Raw genomic sequence first — 22914 nt, 5'->3', positions numbered from 1 at the left:
CCAAAATAAAACCAGTGCAGGACAATTGTTTGGACTACTTAGATAAAAAAAATTATCAAAAAAAATTGAACCTTCGATAACAGGCAAAAACGTTTGAAGAGGGCATGGCCACTTTTACTGAAATGGCTATAACTCTTGAATGGAATGACACACTTTCACCACAATTATGGATGGGCTCAGTCTGAGATCACATGCACAAAATGGCGGAGCTATGTGGCCAACGTGGTGGTGCTATAACAGGATGAATCATGAAATTGGTGCTAAATATGGAACCACTAGTCCAATCGACTTCAAATCTTGCACGAAGTGTCTTTGTCCAAGGTCCCATCAGTGTCATGGACAATTGAGAAACAGTTGAGAATCCTGAAAAACATGGCCACCATCAGCCAATCAGTGTTCAGCAGGTGTTAGACAAGGTTAATAAAGACCGATATTTCTTAAAATTATCTTACTTTTTCTCTGAGTTAGGTGCTTATAGGCTAGCACAATATTAAGTTCAAAATTTTTACGCATGACTTTAAAGGCCGTAAAGTGCTTGGACCCCGATAATTGCTGTATTTGTTCACTCATTTATTACTTCGTTTTTTCCCTATGTTAAATAAGACACCTGTCAAGTTTTCTCCAACTCCACAGGAGGCGCTAGATGTTCTCTCGTTTGTCACTGTGCTTGCTTCCCAAATCGCTCACTACTACCCATATTAGTGCACTACATAGGGTACGAAATAATTGCTTTTACACCGCCTGTAGTGCACTAATATCAGTGGACGAGCCATTTGATATCCCGCCTCTGATGAAGCGCAAAATTGCTGTGTTAACTTCAAACGACAGGAAGTGAATCTGAGAGCTGTAGTCGAGGTGTGGTGATGGGTGTACAAATCCAAGTGGAATATTGGTAAGATTTAGAAATGTTTTCATGTGAAAATATTTTTTTTCCTGGTAAATAAAATGAAGTGTTGTTGTAGTGGGATGTTAATCAGTGCCGTTAAAGAGGGTGCTAGTCAGCTAACCTTTTGTGTTGTGTTAGCATAAACAGTAGCTAGATACGGTAAGCAAGCTAGCGTTATTTGTTATTTTTATTCAAATAAAAAAAAAAATACTAGGGGATATTTTTTTGGGGGGGGGGGTGGGGGGGGGGGGGTAATTGTTGTAAAAACACACGTATAACAGCTTTAGAAATTAAAATGAAGTAGGAAATGCAGTCACTTCATGGCTTGTTGCTAGCTCCGTTTCCATGGCTGTGTGTGTTTGCATGTTAGCTGCTCAGGTTTGTTTTCGTATTGCATCATTACACCCAGATGCATTAATCTGTTTATTAGTTTATTATTACGTTATGAAATTTATAGCTCGTGTTTCCTCTGGCCTAAAAACAAGCCTTTAAAAGATCCAGTGATTAAAATATCAGTATCAATATAAATGTACCGTGTCGTTTGCAAAATGTGTGGAAAAGTTTGTAACAAGGAAACAGTATGTAAAGCATATATTTGCATCTTAACTGAAGTGGTTCCCTTGAATGATCAAGTTTATTACAGCATTATAAAATAATCTAATGAATAATTCATTTGATATACATATACATCTCTCATAACCGTGGAACTGTCTATTTTCCTGATCTCTTCTCTTACATTTCTATTTGTGAACACGTTAAAAATTTTTGCATGCATAACTTCTCAGGACAGCAGTAACACTGACAGGGTCATGACTATGAAGTGTGTGTTGCACTGATATGAGTGTATCAGGTACAGCAGCATTCTTGGGATTTTTTTTTTTTTTAGCCCTGTGTCCATTCTGCACTTTATACAGTTGCTTCACACCTCCAGGGTTGGGGGCTTGAATCCCACTTCCGTCCTGCGCACACAGCGCCTGCATGCTCTCCCCGTGCTTTAGGGGTTTCCTCCAGGTACTCCAGTTTCCTCCCCCTGTCCAAAGACATGTGATGTAGGCTCATTGGCATTTCCAGATCGTTCGTAGTGTGTGAATGGGTGTGTGATAAATTCAGAGTCTAGAGTGACAGTGGATCTACACTGTGTTTAAGTTTACCAGAAGAAAAAGGTTGCATAAGATTGATGTTGAAGCGAGGAACCTGTTTCCAGTGTTCTGTGAACTGATGTGACAAAACTTGAACTATATATATATATATATATATATATATAATATATACACACACATGTGAGAGAGAGAGAGAGACTTATGTTTGGAGAAAACAAAACTTCTTCAAGACTGAGGCATTGTGGAGAGTGACAATCTGAGCAACAATGTTAAAGAAATTGAAATGTAAACTGCCATTATTATGACAGATAAACTGGCCAAGATATCCAATAAACCATTCCCCTATTATACAATATTATGTGTTTGCTCACACAGAAGTGTCTAATTTTCTCTTCCTTTCTCTTTCTCCAGTGGCGGATGAGGCTACGAGCCCCGCTATCAGGAGCTCAAGCGAGTCGTCGTCGCTGAGTTTCCTGAGGCGGAGGTGTCCGGCTTCGTCGGCAGACAAGGTGCGTTAATGCAGATTTTACACAGTGTTATTGTTAAAGAGCAGAATGTTTCACAGACATTTTGGCTGAAACAACTTTTTCACTTTCTCAGGGTGCTTTGAGATTCAGATCAATGGACAGCTAGTTTTCTCAAAGCTAGAAACCAGTGGTTTTCCCTATGAAGACGACGTGAGTATCCATCAGCAGATAAATAAATATATCATACATCAACACAACTGAAACATTTATATTTGAGCTGTTTATTTATTTCATAGGTATAGTTAGTTAGGAAAAACTAACTGCACTGATCATGACAGTTCATTCAGCATGGATTTTTATAGTCAACACATTGTTTACTTAACCAACAGCAAAACAAGTTAAATGTAAGACTGCCTCTATCGTTAGAATGCAATACACTACTGAAGCTGTTGGGGGGGCAACAATTAGCACAAATACCAATAAATAAACCATTACAAGCAACAGAATTGCTTTTAATTGCAGCTACAGGCTGCTTGCTTAGATTATGTCAAGCTAGGAGTTTTTTCCTATCAAGCTCATGTATATGAAAAAAATGGGTGCGTTGTTATATGAAAATAAAACATAACATCATGCTTTTATCCATTGATAGTTATGTTTAATGTCGTTCCCTCACAAGTCTCTCATTTTTGATCTGTTTTAGTTTATAAAAAAAAAAAAAAAAAAAAACACACAGCTTGTCATATTACCAAGAGACCACAAAGCCCTCCTCCTGAAGACTCTCTTGTTTCAGAAAATTTACAGCTTTACCTCTTACTCTTACAAACACTGACACTAGAAAAACCTTCAAAAAATGCTAAGTATCTCCTTCACAAAAAAAACAAACAAAAAAAAACAATTATGAACAATTACAAATGCCTGTGTGAGCTGTTACAATAGAAACAACAATATATTAGAACGAACGCATTAATATAAACCTTTGATTTGCGTTTTAGCTGCACTACTGTCAGAGCTGCTGTTATGTAAGGGATAATCCAAGGCTAGGTGTGCGTTACAGGTCATTAGAATCGTATAATGCACACCTAGCCGTGGATTATCCCGCTTATACCATGGTCACTTGTCAGCATTGGAAAGTTAAAGCTGTCACTGATGTTTGCAGTGCAAAATTTGACTGAAAGGATTAAAAAAATGTTACTTTTTGTTAGTTATTTTATATACAGATTGTTAGATCTAGAATTCTGCCCGTACTAAATCATACACAGAGATAAAGTAATGCGATAAGATTACATTTATTCGAATGAATTAATAAATAGTTATTAGAGAGAGAGAGAGCGCGATTGTGCGTGTGTGAAATACCTGCATCTGTGCCGCGTCTCTACTAACAATGAAGCCGTGAGTTTAACTACTGTATGCAACTGTAACTGTATGTTACTATGGTTACAACTGTTTATAGACAGAGCATTAATTTAGAACAGTGATTAAACTGACTGGAACTACCTGTGCATTTGAACGCACACCTTCCAGCCAGTCAGAATCGAGTATTCAGACAGACCATGTATAAATTAAATTAATCAACACTTGACCAATCAGATTCTAGAATTTTACTTTCCATGGTTGATCTCACACCATCGTTCTTTTTTGCCCTTTCTTCCCCTCTCTAGGTCATGGAGGCCATCCAGAAAGCTCACGAAGGCAAACCAGTGGAGAAGATCACCAAGAGCCGCCCACCTTGTGTCATACTCTAACTCCTAAGCTTTTGATTACCTCAGAAACTAAGCAATGTAACTGTGTGTAATGGCTCCTCAGATGTCTCCTTTCGCTTCTGCTTCTAACGAGGTGTTTTTGGACTTACATGATTGGTGTAGCTAAAAACTAAAAGTTACACTATGAAGCTCTTAGTCCAGTCACTGTCAAACCTGGAGCAGAGACGAAGGGGAGACATCCAAGTGTGCATTAAAGAAGTATAGATATGTGTATGTCAAAAGAGAAAAAAATAGGCTTTCTAACAATATTTGAAGTAAAATTTAACACTGTCAGTTTTTTTTTTTTTGTAATTTACAGTTATGAGTTTTAGACAGCTTTGTTGTAAAGTCTCAGTTAATGGAGTCTTGGAAGACACCTTAACGTCATATTACTGTACTAAAATCAGACTTGAACCTTCTACCTTCTTTTTGCTGCCTTGATTCTTCAATTACAGCTATTTAATTATAGATGATAATATAAAATAAGGGCACATTAATGCCCATGCTAGAGTAATAATTATAGTTGAGATCTGAAATAAAAGTAAACATTTAGAACTTTGTTAACGTTTAACAAATCACACAAAGCAGATTTGTTATCCTGGCTAGGATGTTGAAATGGATTTTTCATCATGTTTCCTGATTTTGTAAGACTATTTTCTAGTCAAACAAAACCACTTTGCTGCTTATGTGGACTATTTATTTTATCTGCTGTGTACCTTTACCATTACAATTAATAAGTTACAGTTAGGATGTTCTTATCAGGGACAGAGGTAACTCATGAATGTAGTTCTTGTCCATTCTTGTCAGGCCTGTTTCGTCTGTGCAAGCTGTGTAACTCAACTAATGTTTTGAAATCTCTATAACATCTTTGTCAAACAAAACCATAAATGGTGGACTGCTACTGTGTTCGACATCTGCTATTGCGTATGACATTGGGCCATTGTTTTTGGGACTGATTGCACAACGACAGCATCACAGAGCAAATAATATTAATGTCTAACTTTGAAGCAGCTTAAACACAGGTTGTCTTATCTCTTACCACCTCAGACTCTAGCCCAGATTGTCCTTTTACCTTTCCAGCTCATTGAATCATCCACATGTGGAAGCCATTTTGCCTCAAAAAACTGAGTTTCTCCCCACCCTGATTCTCAATTAATTTTGTTTATGCCAAAGTTCCAAATGTCATAACCTGCAACATGCTTGAATAAAAATTTGTTGAAAGTTGGTATGGAGTTTTATCTTTTCCTAGCCTGATGTCACCACTGGGTGGAAAAAAAGAACTTGCCTGACAATAATGCAGCTATCTGGTGATAAATGGAGTTGTAAAATAACTGAACTTTTGGAGAAAGACCACGACTGGACTGCAGCTGCATCTTTTTCCTGGTTTACTTCTTATAAACTCCCCTCTCTCTCTCTCTACTAATGATGAATTTTCTACCCAAGAATCTTCACTGAAGGGCCTGGTCGTGTAGCGCAAAGTAGAAGCTGTCCAAATCTCCAGCCCAAGTTCTCTGATTTCTCGACATTTTCACAATTAGTTGTGAACCTGGTCCACACTTGCAAAGCCTGAATTCCAGACTAGAAAACACTGAAGTAAAAAGGCTGTGGAAGTAAAAATCTTACTATCCTATAGTATATATAACATATTAGTGACATTTTTCCAATTACTGTACACTAGCTAAAGTCTACGCTTAGACGTGAATTTAAATCGAGAGTAATAACGAATAGGGACCAACAGCTTGGTTACACTATTTAAATAGGCGGCTTTTACACTCGGTCTTCGCTTACGGCCATACCACCCTGAGAACGCCCGATCTCGTCTGATCTCGGAAGCTAAGCAGGGTCGGGCCTGGTTAGTACTTGGATGGGAGACCGCCTGGGAATACCAGGTGCTGTAAGCTTTTCAGTCTGACCATTGTTTCCTTCTTTTCTCAGAACTACATGTCGTTTGGGTAGAAAAAAATGGCTTAAATTTTGAAACACTTAATAAAGAAAGAAATACATACATACACACACATGCATAAATAAGTTCTTTGCTGAAAAATAAGAAAGATTTCAGGTCACAGCATTTCACCGTAAACTACATTAGCTTTGTAAAACTAAAAAGTTATTTTTATAGCTAATATTATTTTGGAAAAATTGTATAAATATATGTGTGCTTCCGTTTTCTTTCAAATTCCCTGTTTTATGCTTTTTTTTACAAAAAAAAAGCATACTATCCTGCTATAGATTATTGCAGCAATGTATTTCTTCCTAAGAGTTCTCGAGCTTTCTGCTGTCTGTGAGGTAAACTGCAATTGCAATGAAAACATGTCACAAGCCTTCCTCTTCCCCAACCTGAAGAATCCTGAGGTGAAGAAAGCAGAGTTGTGTCAGAGCAAATGTAATAGAGGAGCATTCATTCTTCTGTATGGAGGCAAATAGTGCTGTTGACTTAAACGAATACGGGAAGTAAAACTATTGAGAAACAACCAACATACCACAATATCTCCAAATACACATGCTCTGACTCCCTTTCACGTTAAGTGGCTGTATATCGACTATTCTTGCTCTAGAGGATCAATAAAAAAGCATCATAAAACTATATGATGGCTCCTAATTTCACCAACAAATCAATCATACTGGTCAGATTAGACAGAAATATATTTATGTAAGTAGATTTATTTATATATATAGTTGGGACTTTCATGAGCAATTCAGAGCTCCACATTCAGATACATACTTCCTTATATCACTAGATTGCTACATTGTAAATCACAGACTGTGATTGCTCAGTAGGTGTTGATTAATTGTCTATCACAGCAGCTCTGACAGTGGTGCAGAATAGGGACTTGGGGGGCTGCAACCTTCCCACATCTATGGACAAATTGTTGACATGGTAAAGGAGACGATTATTTAAAATCTATGGAAGGAGTCTCCAGTGTCAGTGCTTTGTAATGCAGGAGTAAGTTTTCCACCACAGGAGTGTTTAGAACAGAGGACTTTCTGGTTTCTTAGTAACATTACTTTTTTTTGTCTTATTACTGTAACTTCAAGAGAGAGAAAAGAATAGATGGCAAATTGCTGTGGTATAAATGGAATAAGACACTTCAGGATGTTCTGTTATTGGGAAATAATCAACATTCGGATGGGCCACATCACTGATTTTCAATAACACTGAAGATGCACTAAACAGCCAAAAGATTGTGGACACCTGCATTCGGGTCCAGAAGTATTTGCACAGTGACACAATTTTTGTAATTTTTTGTCTTTCTTTCTGACCAGCATGCTTCGAGATTGAGATCGATGGCCATCTTGTGTTCTCCAAATTAGAGATGGGAGGATTTCCTTATGAAGCCGATGTAAGTGTGACTAAGAGGCAGACTGTGTTGCAGTGTGTCGTTTATCTCTTAGTCACAATGTATGCTTAACCATACTTTCCAAAGCAATTTAGCTTTGGTTAATTTTGTTTACCTTATTTATTGCTTAACTTCGCACATCACACCACCCCATCACTGATTATTTTCCTATAAGAAGAAGCATGGGGGGAATGGCCGCTTAGTGGTTAGTGTGTTTATCTCACACCTCCAGGGATTGGGGTTTGAATTCCACCTCCTCCGTGTGTGTACAGAGTCTGCATGTTCTCCCCGTGCTTTGGGGTTACTGAGTTACCGAGTACTCTGGTTTTCTCCCCCAGTCAAAAGACATGCAATGTAGGATGACTGGCATTCCTAAATTGTGTGTGTGTGTGTGTGTGTGTGTGTGTGATTGTGACCTGCCATGGGTTGGATGGATGGATGGAAGAAGCACGCCCCCAAGTGTTCTATTCTTTACTTTTATACATTACAAACTTCACATTTAAGGACATCTAACTTTAGCCTACAGTTGAATAAAATAAAATGAGTAAGGTTAATAAATATTAGAGTATTGGAAGTGAACTCTTAGTAGTCTATTTTATGTAGCAGTTGTTTTTTTTTCCCCCTGATTTTCTGTGTGCGTGTGCGCGTGCGCGCGCGCGTGCTCGCTCGCTCGCCGTGATGCACCTGAGTGACGCAGTTACGTGAACGTGAGCAATCAGTGGAGAGAGCAGCTGTGTCATTAGAGAGCAGGAAGCAGCTGCGAGCGGAGTGAACACACCGAGACGCGAAATGGTAGTGACAGTAAGAGTCGAATACTGGTAAGATTAATCCGCCTGTTCTGTTTTATCTCATTGTTTTTGTTTGATGCCTTTTTCACTTCTGTGTTAAGTTTGCAGATGACGGTGGTGATCAGAAGTTGACAAATGTATCAGTTTTTACAGCTGCAGTTTATTTTTTAATCAGTGTTCTTTCAAAATGTTATCTATGAAAATGTTTTCATGTTTTTGTTTTTTTTTTATTAAATGATAATTACTGTTTTTTAATGTCCCGAGATTCATGGTTTATGTTATTTTATGTAAACAATTAAACCGTGGATTGTGCGCTGATCATTTATTAATATAGACTGATTGTTTTATTTATGATTAATGATGCATCAGTGTATGAATATGTAAAATAAATGATGACAACTGAGGTGAAGAGAACATTAGAGAAACGTTACGGGAACGTTGAGAGAACGTTAGGGGACTGTTAGGGGAATGTTAAGAGAACGTTAGGAGAACATTAGGGGAATGTTAAGAGAACGTTAGGAGAACATTAGGGGAATGTTAGGGGGATTTTAGGGGAAAGTTAAGTGAACGTTACGGGAACATTAAGGAAATGTTAAGAGAACATTAGGGGAATGTTAAGAGAATGTTAGGGGGATTTTAGGGGAAAGTTAAGTGAACGTTACGGGAACATTAAGGAAATGTTAAGAGAACATTAGGGGAATGTTAAAAGAATGTTGGGGGAAGGTTAAGAGAACGTTACAGTGACGTTAAGGTTAGGGGAACGTTAAGAGAACGTTACGAGAACATTAAGGTAATGTTAAGAGAACATTAGGATAATGTTAGGGGGATGTCAAGAGAACATTATGCAAAACTGAAAAAAAAAAAAAGTTCTATTTCCATAAAGAAAACTTACCAAACACAAACCTTAAACACGTATTTTCTGAGAACGTTCTGGGAACCAAAAATTGTTAGCTGGTTCCATGTTTAAACTCTCATACAAGCTTCAAGCTTCACTGGACTAGCAAAACAAACTATCAGTGTGGTACAAAGTTAAGAGGAAATAGGAGGAAAGTCATTTTAATATCTGACAGGTATGTTTTTTGGTGTGTGTGTGTGTGTGTGTGTCCGGCAGTGGAAGCTGAGGCTATGACCGGCGCTTCATAAGCCTGAAGCGCGCCATCATAGCCAAAGTTCCAGACGCAGTAGTGAACGGGACTGTGGGGAGGAGATGTAAGCCATCTGTGTCTCTTACACACCTTCTCTTTAGAATTAATGATTGTAAAAGCTTAAAAACAATAAAAGCAATAGTTGGTCATAAATTAAAGATTAACAAACTGTGTCGCACGAAGGGGAAATGTCAGTATTGGGTAATAAATTATTATTCTGATCAAGGAAAGGAAAAGAACACTAATAGCAGTGAAGATGCACTAAACAGCCAAAAGATTGTGGACACCTGCATTCAGGTCCAGAAGTATTTGCACAGTGACACAATTTTTGTAATTTTTTGTCTTTCTTTCTGACCAGCATGCTTCGAGATTGAGATCGATGGCCATCTTGTGTTCTCCAAATTAGAGATGGGAGGATTTCCTTATGAAGCCGATGTAAGTGTGACTAAGAGGCAGACTGTGTTGCAGTGTGTCGTTTATCTCTTAGTCACAATGTATGCTTAACCATACTTTCCAAAGCAATTTAGCTTTAGTTAATTTTGTTTGCCTTATTTATTGCTTAACTTCGCAATTTTTATGGTGCTAGAAGCATAGTGAGTCCAGTGAGATTCGTTCTTGATTAATGACGATTTGTTCCTATTCAGTCGAGTCATTTCCCATTTGGTAGAATCGAATCTAGGCTCACGTTCTGTTTTTCTATTTTCTGTGTGTCTTTAATTGTAATTTATAACCATGTTTAATTTGCAGTGTAACTTTTCTTCTCTGCAACTCTCCAGGTGGTGGCTGCGGTTTTCCAGGCTCAGAATGGCAAGCCCGAGAAGCTCACTAGAAGCTCTAAAGAGTGTGTCATCTCCTAACCTGCTGACTTTTAGCCCCTGCCCACTGCTTCTATAACCACATCTCGTAATGTTTCGTAAGATTTATGTCACTCGGACTGTTTAGATTTTCAGTTCCCCTTGTGTCTTTTTTTTTTCTGCTCCTGCTCTGGGCTTTTTGGACTTACATGATTGCTGTAGCTGAAAATATGAAAGGTTATGGTATGAAGCCTACATTCCAAAGCCCTCTATTGTAGGAGCAGAGAGACAAAAGGACACTATGAGGGACAGGGCAGTGGGATTGGCAGGACTTAATTCCTTCATGTAATCCTACATTAAATTTGCTTCCCCATCCTATGCAAACCATGTGCAAATGTCTTACTCTTTACCTGCACGCTTCAAAGTGAATAAAGATGCAGTTATTTCTTTTCTTTGTCTTTCTTTCTTTATTTTAAACATATTTTAGTTTTAAATAATTATTTTCCTATTCTATGAAATCTCAAATCTAAATATCTTCGTCATGTAAGAAGTAATAATGAATGATGAAAATCCTGAATTGTTCATATAAATGAATAAATCGATGCATGTAACTTCAAACAGAAGTGTGTGCGTGTGTGTGTTTATAGGCTCAACCCTTTTATTCTGTAACAATGTTCTGTAGCTCTTGGTGTGTGTGTGTTCATAGGCTCAACCCTTTTATTCCATAACAATGTTCTGTAGCTCTTGGTGCGTGTGTGTGTGTGTGTGTGTGTGTGTTCATAGGCTCAACCCTTTTATTCCGTAACAATGTTCTGCAGCTCTTGGTGTGTGTGTGTGTGTGTGTGTGTGTGTGTGTGTGTTCATAGACTCAACCCTTTTATTCCATAACAATGTTCTGTAGCTCTTGGTGCGTGTGTGTGTGTGTGTGTGTGTGTGTGTGTGTGTGTTCATAGGCTCAACCCTTCTATTCCGTAACAATGTTCTGTAGTTCTTAGTGCGCAAGGCAACATGATCATGTGATCAGGGCCTTCATTTCAGGACATCTACAGCACCCGGTGTCTCCGTCAGGCCACAAGCATCATCAGAGAAACATCCCAGTCAGGTCACCAACTCTTTCATTCCCACATATTAATAAATCCTCATGCATTATTTGTATTAAGCATATTGCCTTGAGGAAGTGATTCTTTACAGAAATAAAACTAGATAAATTCTTTAGATGTCCTCAGAATTATTTCAAAAATAAAAAAAGTCAACAAACTGCATAATTGATAAGTTTTGTCCCTTCTTTCTTTTAGCAATCCAAATTACCTCTGCTAATTTTAAATCCTCCTTTGTTCCTGACTTTGGGAGGTCTCACAGCTAAAATGGCAGATCTGATCAGTCCTGCTGTCATGAAGACCTAGGAACTGCCCACAAAGCTTCGAGATGAAGTTGTTTGGAGGAAAAAACTGGAGAAGCTTATTAAAACATTCTTGCAGATTCTCTGCAGATTCTGCAAAAACTGGCTGAAGACGGCGTGAGTTACAGCATTTTATAAGGGTCGATCATAGACTGCATATAAAACCGAGATGGCAGAAGTGTTGACGTGTCTGTATACATATCAACAGCGGCTAACGCACCCTCTAATATAAACAGTGTCGTGTTGTTGTTTTATAAAATACACAGCATCATGTTCTTGTTTTTTAAAATAAACAGCGCCATGTTGTTGTTGTTTTTTAAATATACAGCACCATGTTTTTGTTTTTGTTTTTTTAATATACAGCACCATGTTGTTGTTTTTTTAATATACAGCACCATGTTGTTGTTTTTAAAATACACAGCACCATGTTTTTTTTTTAAATATACAGCACCATGTTGTTGTTTTTTAAATATACAGCACCATGTTGTTGTTGTTTTTAAGTATACAGCACCATTTTGGTGGGTTTTTTTTTAAATACACTCATCATGTTGTTTTTTAAAATGTACTGTGCCGTGTTGTTGTTTTTTAAAATATAAAGTTCCATGTTGTCGTTTTTTAAAATATACAGCATCATGTTGTTACCTTGGACTCAGACATTCAGTCAGAATTTCTGACATGATATACAGTATAGCTACACCGATCAGCCATAACATTAAAACCACCTGCGTAATATTGTGTAGATCCCTGTTGTGGCACCAAAGCAGCTCTGACCTGTCGAGGCATGGACTCCACTGACCTCTGAAGGTGTGCTGTGATACCTGGCACCAAGACATTAGCAGCAGATCCTTTAGTCCTGTAAATTGCGAGATGGAGCCTTCATGGATCGGACTTGTTTGTCCAGCACATTCCACAGATGCTTGATCGGATTGAGATGAACTCTTTCTGAATAAGTTTTGCAGTGTGGCAGGGCACATTATCCTGCCGAAAGATGACACTGCCATTAGGGAATACCGTTGCCCTGAAGGGGTGTACTTGGTCTGAAATAATGTTTAGGTAGGTGATATGTGTCGAAATAGCATTCCACATTAAAGCCAGGACCCAAGGTTTCCCAGCAGAACATTGCCCAGAGCATCACACTGCCTCCCCCGGCTTGTGTTCTTCCCATAGTGCATCCTGGTATCATCTCTTCCACAGGTAAACGATGCACACACACCCGGCTATCCACATGACGTAAAAGGAAATGTGACCAGACCAGGCCACCTCTTCCATTGCTCCATGGCCCATTTCTGATGCTCATATGTCCATAGTAAGCGCTTTCGTGCGTGGACAGGGGTCAGCATGGCCACTCTGGTATGCAGCAAGCAGCGATGCACTGTGTGTTCTGACACCTTTCTATCATAGACAAAATTAACTTTTTCAGTAATTTGTGCTACAATAGCTCTTCTATGGGATCGGACCAGATGGGCTAGCCTTCAATCAGCTCCCTAGTTCAGTGTCAGCCATTTTGAGGGCTGTCTCAATCACAAATTCCTTCCAGTGAACAGGAACGTTCGCTCCTTTAAAAAATCCCACAATGCACCGCAAAAACCAGGGAGCATCAATGTTCACTATATGTCATATTTTCTGAAGCCTCTCAGATTGAAAAAATATGGCAGATGAACTCTCAGCCAACTTTGTCTACAAATGTAAGCAGCTTGTTATCGTTGTTGTAGCTCTCAAATGATTACTTACATTAGTGATTTTGAACTTTTTTGATATACAGTTTGTTTAGTATAAGTTTTAAGTGTTTAATGATTTAAAAAAAAATCCACATCCATTTTCAGTTTGTTTTTTAACTGGCATTACAGATTACATTACAGTGGCATTACAGATGTTGTCCTGAAGCTGCCTGCCATCCGTGAGGCATTCTCTGTGAGTCAACCTTTCTTCACTCATCTAGATTCTCTGAAGATCTGCTGTTATAACACAAGTAGATTCCACTCTGTCTTGACTCATGTTGTGTGTTATCTTGTGTTCAGAGACTGTTGGCAAGTATCCACGATCAGAAGTTCCTGTATGTGGCGGGGAAGAAGATTCTGATGCGTCTGGCAGCAGCCAACAAAAAGGTGAGTGCTGATTTCACCCGGTTATATCTCATATATGTTAGTGGCCTACGACTCCGTAATCCGTTTCCTGACAGCCGTCCAGGAATCAGGAATCAGGAATCGATCAAGGCGGAGTTGCTGGAAGCTCAGGTAAGCTTGGAAATAACTGTGTAAAATTATACATCACTAAATATAAAGCATTTGAGCTTTAGTCTGTTACGTGTAAATCTAATCTAAATTCTCCAGTGCAGCATTTCAACCTCCTGGATGTGTTCATTGAGCTCATCGTGTTCGGCTGTTTATTAACAACTCGCCTCCTGCAGCTGTAAGTGTCTCATCAGCAATTTCAAAAGGGAAAACTTTATGAATCTGGCAGCAAAACTTGATTTGACGCATTTCTTGCATTCATGTGGGAGAAAATAATGTAAGGTAACCTCATGTTTCTTCTCTAAAGTTGGCCGGAGGATTCTTGCAGTGTCTGTTTAGTGCTTTCTGTAAGGGAGGAACGTTTTCTGATGCCATGATACATGTTAAAGATATGCTTTAATTCTCAGTGTTTCTGTGATCTATCTCAGTAATATAATGCTGGAAATGTGTGTGTGTGTGTGTGTGTGTAGAGGATCAGCTAACAGTGCTGCTTGAGGAACTGTTCTCACAGGCTCTGGAGCTTTGCAGTGACGCAGCAGCTTTAGCCACCGTGGCGTTATGCCTCAAGAAGGAGCCTGTACGGGAGATGTTGACGGCCATGGTGGGAGCCTGAGCAATGTTTCAGACTCCTTTAACACACACACACACACACACACACACACACACAGAGACACCCCTCTGTCCCAATTGTCTAAAAGAGTAATCAGGACATTTTAGGGTATCTACTGTTTGCTATTTGATCCTCATTAGTAGATTAAACTCTGCATTTTGGCCATTGGTAAGTGCTTTTGTCCTCCATTTTGTTTCATGATGGTTTACTCATAACTGATTCATAACATTAAGCAACCAACCAAAATTTAATAAACTAATAAATGTCCTGGTTATACTTTAAACACATCACTTTTCTTTCCCTTTCTCTCTCCACATGTAAACACTTATTTCAATGTTTTGAGTGCTGATTTATAACCTGTCTTACTTTTCTTCCCTTCCTGAGCAGCTGTACAAGACAGCGCTGGAGTACAAGTAGAGAAGCAGGCTTCTAATAACAAAACCAACCTCAACAAGTGCGACACCAATAAGAGTCATCATCACATTTAGTTCACCCACGATACTTTATATTACACATTTAACTTTTTATTATACTTTTAAATTTTTCGTAAACTTTCAACTTTTTTATTAGTCATATAACTTTTTAAAATACAATTTACTTTTTATTATAGGTTTAACATTTTATTATACTTTTAACCTTTTTTTATAATTTTAGTATTTATTAGACTTGTAAATTTTTATTATACTTTTAACCTTTTATTATACCTATAATTTTTTAATTTTTTTGTAGAATTTTAAACTTTTATTAGACATTTGACTTTTTTTATTAGACTTTTAACTTTTTAGTAACTTTTTAACTTTTAACCGTTTATTAGACTTTTAGTAGACATTTATTAAATTTATGTGTTTTACACTGCAATATTTATTTAGGTGTTTTGCCTATTTTAATTAGATTCTAATAAAAATTTATTTGCTCACATTTGAGATTTCATTGCAACCATTCCCAATTCGTCTGAACATTACTGATGTATGAAAAAACTTCATCAGATGAGATTTCCAGGCATGCTTTGGTGTGGTTCGAGTTTAGATTAGCCAGATATTAATTTAAAGAGGATTTAACCCTTTCTAGCAGTGTTCTGGCATTCCATTATACAGGTGGAATGGAAATCAACTTATCGGACATTTTCAATCAGTATAAACCCAAATAAATTATTTTATCACTGCAAGTCTGTTATAAGATTAGTCAGGACACTGTTGGGTTTCTGTGTGTAGAGTATTGTGTGTTTAGCTGCTGGTGAGCAGGACAAAGAGAAAGGGGAGGAGTGTGTGCCACCTGCTGGGCAAACAATTCACACCTCTCCTTTAACAACTAAACCTTTTTTGATAATAAAACACTGTATACAACTGCCACAATAAAATTATAACATTTAAACCTAGTAGGCTAGGTTAAAAAAAGAAATATTTATGGAAAAACTGTGAATTCTTAAAGCCCTGAGTGTCTACTTTCATATGCACCATTAACCATTACCGTGCAGTGTGACATAACAAATAAATTCAATTCTGAACAGAGGCACACCCAAAACAGGTGGAAATTTCAAATATTTGGCTTCTGGTAAAAGATAAGGCACTGTCATGTATCTTTTCAATGATGTTTTCAAAAACAAAAAAATTTTTAAAATACCAAAAAACTGACTAAGACCAAATAGTAAACCATGCAAATGAATGAATATTTGGCTTGACCAACTTGTGACTTTAAAACCACATCAGTTCTCTCAAATACACTGTTGTGTAGTTTTATAAGGAAATCGGCTGGTAGGTTGTTTTAATTGTGCTGAAGAATCTGTCGCAGTTCCTCTACAGACTCTGGCTCTCATTAGCTTCTGTCTCTGCAGGTATCAGACAGCTTCCATGATGTGCTGTAAACTAAACCAATGGTCTATTACTTATTATTCCACAGCGTTCTTGAATTCTTGAATCTGATTGGTCATACATTTAATTTATCAATTATAAATATATAAAACACATCAAACAGGGAACAGATATGTGTGAAATAGTTCACATGGTGACTTTTTCAACTAAATGTTTATTTACCATTTTTAGAAGGAGTCTCCAGTGTCAGTGTTTTGTAACAATCAGAGGTAAAACTGTAACTTGTAGTTTTGTGCCACAGTCTTCAGCACAGAGGACATTCCATGGCATTAAAGGTATTTAAATTGATTCAAAATATGATGTCTTTTTTTAACACATAAAGAAATTTGTTAATGTTTGGAAATTGCTGTGGTATAAGAGGAATAAAGCACTCTGGTGATGTTAATTATTTTACATATTACAGCACACCCTGTCATGATTTATTTCTAACGTAGTATGTCACTTTGTTTAAAGACATACAAAAATTTTGCTGTAATATTTAATTTTAATAAAGAAGACATAAAATAAGCATCTAAGACAAAACTAATGCAAAAAAATTGCTCAGATCTTGTAATTGAGTTTCCTAAGTGTGCCTTGATCATGCTGACTTTACTATTGAAATAATGTAAAAACAAGCAATGAGCCTACAAGCGGAAAGTCTATAAATGTTTTACATGGATGGATACATTCAACATGATGTCCACAGGCTACATTTCTCTATTTTAGGAATAAGATGAAAGTTCATTGTGTCTTCTGCTTGGTCAGAGGTCACCAAACCAGTCATCCCTGCACTTCTGCTCTCTTCTAATCCATCTCGTGACACACCTGAATCAGATAATCAGTCCTCCCCTGCCTGGTACAGGTGTGTTCTAACAGGAATAAGCTCTCGTATGAGCTTATATGGGCGACCAATAAATGATCACCTCCCAGCACCTCTTTGGCATTCAGATCCAAATTAGTTTGTGGTTTCTGCAGTCAAATCATATACAAATTAGAGGGCAGTTTGCATCTCTAGCAATTTTTCTATGAATTATCACAGAAGAAAAGACATATCAGGCTTATCAGTGCTTGGTATCACTCTAAATTCAAACAGCAAAACAGATAGTAAAATAATAACACTGTTCCAATCAGCAGCATGAAAGATCTCCAGTATGAACACTAATAAGAAGCTGATATGTGGAACAGAGTGTTTTTGTGTATTATACACTCCACCACCCAGTTTGGCACGTAGGTACGCCTTATGCATGAACTCTGGCAGCTGATAATAACTCCTCACAGTGTGCTTGCCCTTGTGTAGATAGAGCCTATCACTGCCTGCTCTGTGGGTGTGTTCACACATGGGCAACGTTTCAATACTTCAACAAACAAGACAGACTTCAAATTCAAATACAGCATCAAAAGATCACAGAGGCTTCCATATTAATTATTAGTTACTGCTTTTGTAATAGCAAAGGACATGCAGCTATTACTAGTCGTCTCAGTCATATCATCCATACCGCATGTAGGCTACTGGCTTGAAAGTTCTTATTTTAATAAAATTAAAAAAAAATAAAAAAAGCCAACAACTATTCACAAAAGTTATTCAAAAAGTGTTTCTCATATGGATGGGTGGTAGTTATATTTGCACTGTATTTGTCCCCTCCCACTCCAGCATCGATTTCTTTCCTTTTTTTCTCTGTTCTTACGTAATGGTGAAGCCCTCGTCCTTGCTATCAAAAAAAAAAAAACTTTTCACTTACTTGGGCTATGTAGTCACTCCAGAATTATTGGCACATATCAAAAAATGATTGTATAAAATAAACATTTCATTTATTTCTCTTTGCTCTAACAAAGGAACACTAATGAAATCCTTGAACATATTGTATTTTTTCAAATTCTTTTACTCTTCATGTCCTGTTTCCCTGGTTTATACAGTGGATATAAAAGGTCTACATACCCCTGTTTAGATTACAGGTTTTTATGATGTAAAAAATGAATATATATGAAAATGTGAAGATAAATCATGTCAGATCTTTTTCCACCTTTAATGTAATATAACAACCAACAAAATTCAAATGAAAAACAAATAGAAATATTTTTGGAGAAAAAGAAAAAAAAACTTGGTTGCACAAATGTTCATACCCTTTTATAATTTGGCATGTAACTGTCCTCAGAATTAACCACAGTATGTTCACAAGTAATTATCATACCCGTGTCATCAAAGAAGTTATTCTGATTAACCCCAAATACAGCTATGCTGTTTCTGTTGAATTTTTTTTGACATCTTCTTGGTTTCAGCCAACTGCTGAAGCCATGGTTCGCAAAGAGTTTACAAAGCATATACAGGATCCCACTGTTGAAACGTATTGATCAAGAAAGGAGTAGAAAGAATTTCCAAACCTTTAGACGTACTATGGAACACAGTGAAGGACATCGTCAACAAGTGGAGAAAATGGAGCACCACAATGATATTACAACAGGACATCCCTCCAAAATTGACAAAATGACAAGAAGAAAACTTCTCAGGGAGGCTGCCAAGAGACTTACAGCAACATTAAAGGATCTTCAGGAATATCTGGCAAGTACTGTTCACTCTGTGCATGTAACAATATCTCGTATTCTTCATATGTCTGGGGTATGCAGTAGGGTGGCCAGACGGAAGCCCTTCCCATTAAAAAACTTCCAAGCCTGCCTAAATCACTCCAAACCATGTGACAAAATGTGTTATGGTCTGATGAGACCAAGTTAGAACTTTCTGAGCATAATTCTAAAAGATATGTCTGGCACAAAAGACATGTTATCACCCAAAGAACACCATATCCACAGTGAAGCATGGTGGTGGCAGCATCATGCTGTAGAGCTGCTTTTCTTCAGCTGGGACTGGAGCTCTACTCAAGATGGAGGGAATCATAGATAGCTCCAAATACTGTTCCAATCTATTTTGCCACAAAACCTACAGGCCTCTGTTAGAAAGATAAATGATAAAAAGATAAATGAAGAAAGATTTCAACTTCCAGCACAATAATGACCCAAAGCACAAATCCAAATCTAAAGGCAACAAACTAATGGCTTCAGAAGAAGAAGATCAACATTTTGGAATGGCCCAGTCAGAGCCCAGATCTAAATCCTATCAAAAACCTGTGGAATGACTTGAAGAGGGCTGAGCACAGGAGATACCTCTTGCAATTTGAGAGATCTGGAGCATTTCTGCAAGGAAGAGTGGAATCAAATGGCCAAATCAAGATGCGCTAGATTGGTAGACTCTTACCCAAAGAGACATTTATGTAACCAGGTAAGTTTTTTCTTTTTTCTTTTTTCCATGAAACGTTTCTATTTGTTTTTCACTTGAATTTTATTGGTTGCTATATCACATTGAAGGAGGAAAAATATCTGAATGATTTATCTTGTTTTAATTTTTTTACATCGCAAAAACCTGCAATTTTAAGAGGGGTGTGTAGACTTTTTACATCCATTGTAAATATGCACTCAAAAATACTTTTTCATCCATTAGCAAAGGGTAATGGATTGATAGAGCCACAATGGCAAGTTAAAATGTCAAGAATGGTTGAAAATTCACATTTTTCTGTTATTATAATCTATATTTAGTTTATTATTAAGGCTGACTTTTAAAATCAATGTTAAAATTAATCAATTAGTTGCCACCTACATAATAAAATCCATTTGGAGGGGTTTCACAACCGAATTTTCCTGAAAGCAACCCACAAAATGCAGCAGCTGTACTTCACCAGGCATTATTGGAGCTTTAATTGGAATCAAACATTATTAGAAACTTGTGGTCTGTCTAGAGAGCAGTCTACAAATCCAAAGAAGCTTGAAATATTCTCTAAATAGAAGTGATCAAAAAGGGTGCCAAAATTTCTGGATTTAAAATCTGTAGATAGAGTGCGTTTTACAAGCCAAAACAACAAAATGCATGCATGTGAGTCAGGCTAGAAAGCCTGAACACTAGTGCAAGAAGGACAGCTGACAGGCAACATCATTGACAAATAAGTAGAGATGTCTCCATGTCCTAATTGGATGGATGTTAGTGGTCCACATTATTTGTTATTTATTATATATTTATTTGTTATTATTTGATATTTGATTGACATCTGCTGTAGTGTGGAGAGAACTTCACCAAATATCTCAAGAAGGATTTTGACTTAAAATAACACGGAGTGCACCTTTAATACCCAGGTGCTAATTGATCAAAAACCCAAGCAGCTGTCTTTTCTCTCATCGCTCTCTCTTTATCTCATTCTCTCCTTTTATCTACCTGGCTCTGTAAAGCAGCTGAAGAATGAAAGGCTGCTCTCACCTGACTCTTGTCTGTGAGAAATACAGTCCAATCTTCACCTCCCTAAAACCTCAGAGGTCATAATTAATTCTATTTTAATCGTATCATGCAGTAATTGTCCAGTAGGGACTAATTAAAGCCTGGTGCTCATGACTGAGCATCAGAAAACAGGCTCCTTCGCAATGCACCACAACAACATAATAAAGATGCATCATGAATGGAATACATCCATCATGCCTACACAAACACAACCTGTGACTGAACCAAAGCATACACAAATCATAACATTATGTATCATAACTGTTATAGTAACATTTGTTTAGTATTGATGAGCTTTATACCAAAACTAGCAAGGGGCACATGGTTAAAATTCTGATCTTGTGACTCGAAGGCTGCGAGCTCAAATCCCAAGACAGTCAGAAAACTATTGTTGGGCCCTTGAGCAAGCCTGAACTGTTGCTTTATGTTTAGATTCAACACTTTGGACAGAATGGTGTCCAAATTTGTAAAAGTAAGCCTAAAATTAACTGTTAATAACATATAAAGGGTGGCAATAAAAAGGGTTAGCATGGGGGCACAGTGGATAGACTTGCCACACCTCCAGGGTCCCCAGTTTGAGCCTCAGCTCAGGTAACTGTTCTGTGTAGAAGTTCTCTCTGTGCATGTTCTCCTTGTGTATGTGTGTGGTTCCTCCCACCTTCTGAAAACATGTCAGTAGGTGGAATGGCTATGCTAAATTTCCTGTGACTAGCATTCCATTCAGGGTGTGTCCTGCCTCGTGCCCAGTGTTTCAGTGATAAGCTCCAGAGCCAACGTGACCCTGACCAGGATTAAACAGTAACTGAAGATGAATAATTAATCAACATGGAAAAGCTGCTTTACAAAATGCTGTATATATCTAACTGTGTGCAATTTGGTAAAACTCAAGGCACAACATGGCAGTTGAACAAGTCTCTCTCTGTATTTATGCATAGTACCATAGGTAGTGTAATGTTGTAGGGTTGGGCTTTTCATTGCCAGGAACTTCATTTCATTACCGGTCACGATTTAACTGGATGAATGAGCACGATTTAACTGGATGAATGAGCAATTTTAGACTTGACTTTAGACTAGAATTGAGCAGAGATTGAGCTGATTCAAGCAGGACAATGACCATAAACACACCCGAAGCTACATTGGAGTATTGTAAACCCAAGAACATGTGTGTCTCAGAATAGCCCAGTCAAAGATTCAATCCTACTGATAATATGTCATAAGACATGAAGACAAGACAAGACATGGTTTCCGTTCACCAAACAGTCTCCATCTAACCTGGCAGAGCTTGAGCAATTTTGAACAAAACTCACAGGATCCAGATGTGTGAAGCTGGTAGAGAAATACTTCTGTAATTGAGCTATGAAGCTGTAACTGCAGCCAAAGGTGGTTCTGCCAAGTATGAATACATGTACAATCAAGACTTTTCATGATTGTTTTTTTGTAAATACATTTTAAAACATTGTGAACTATTTTGTGTAGATCAATGACCTAAAGTACCAATTAAAGGTGCTTCATTTCCAGGTTATAACTTGTGGAAAATGTGCAAAATATGAAAAAGACCAAGGGGGTTACTACTGTTGCAGGGCACTGTATTTCTCTGGATTTTAATCCAGCCTTTGCCTTAAACATGTACAATTTGTGATACAACATTTTGTATATCTGGATCATTTTGCTACCTCATACCTATCATGTTTACTTACAGATATATTTTAGTCACTAATGTCATGATGCCCTGCAAGAAACATGAATCCAAGCAGCTTTTTTGGCAGCATCATTACAATTATGAATGACTCAGCGGAAAAAACTGCATATCAAACTGATCAGAGGAGGACCATGAAGGGGAAGCCCTCTGAAAAGGGAATCCCCAACCAGTAAACAAGCTGACGTTAAAATACCGATGCTTTCATTCTGATTACAAGACCCTACTACCATCACGTTCAATCTTCACACCTCTCAAACACCATGATTGCCTTATTCTCCTGTTTTACTGCTTCTACCTCTCTACATCTCTCCCACACTTGCGTACTTTGACTAGATCACTGTCCATAGCAGTTGGGGAATAATATTACGCTAGCAGGTTTGGGGTATCCCTGCTGTAAACTGGCCTTTATCGATAACACACTCTGTGTAGTGGGTGCTTATCACCCTTCTGCCACCCTGGGTGCTCAGCAAGGGGTGGGGGGTGAGGGGGTGGCAAAACGTCAGTTTGTGCTTCATCCCTCTTTACGTGACTCTGCTATGGCGTCAGAATGGGTGTT

General features: G+C 37.8%; 1 protein-coding gene and 1 non-coding gene across 3 annotated transcripts; both read left to right on the top strand.

Annotated features, from left to right (window-relative positions):
* The first annotated feature begins 732 nt into the window (after nt 1–732).
* Nucleotides 733–10704, top strand: selenow2a (selenoprotein W, 2a). Of its 2 annotated transcripts, none has more exons than XM_026916916.3 (4): nt 733–892; nt 2398–2495; nt 2587–2663; nt 10240–10704. In XM_026916916.3, exons 1-4 carry the CDS (start codon nt 864–866, stop codon nt 10318–10320), a joined length of 285 nt encoding a protein of 94 aa, XP_026772717.1. In that variant the 5' UTR covers nt 733–863; the 3' UTR covers nt 10321–10704. The 2 variants fall into 2 exon arrangements, with proteins under 2 accessions (XP_026772717.1, XP_026772716.1); XM_026916915.3 differs by lacking the exon at nt 10240–10704 and adding an exon at nt 4112–5416 and having other exon boundaries at nt 734–892.
* Nucleotides 5975–6093, top strand: LOC113528661 (5S ribosomal RNA). Its single transcript, XR_003402976.1, has one exon. It is a non-coding gene; the product is annotated as a 5S ribosomal RNA (ribosomal RNA).
* Nucleotides 10705–22914: the final 12210 nt, after the last annotated feature.

The sequence above is a fragment of the Pangasianodon hypophthalmus genome, chromosome 13 (genome assembly GCF_027358585.1).
Source record: "Pangasianodon hypophthalmus isolate fPanHyp1 chromosome 13, fPanHyp1.pri, whole genome shotgun sequence".
Classification (NCBI taxonomy): domain Eukaryota; kingdom Metazoa; phylum Chordata; class Actinopteri; order Siluriformes; family Pangasiidae; genus Pangasianodon; species Pangasianodon hypophthalmus.
Note: the sequence above shows the minus strand (reverse complement) of the source record. Positions and strands in the feature narration are given on the sequence as shown.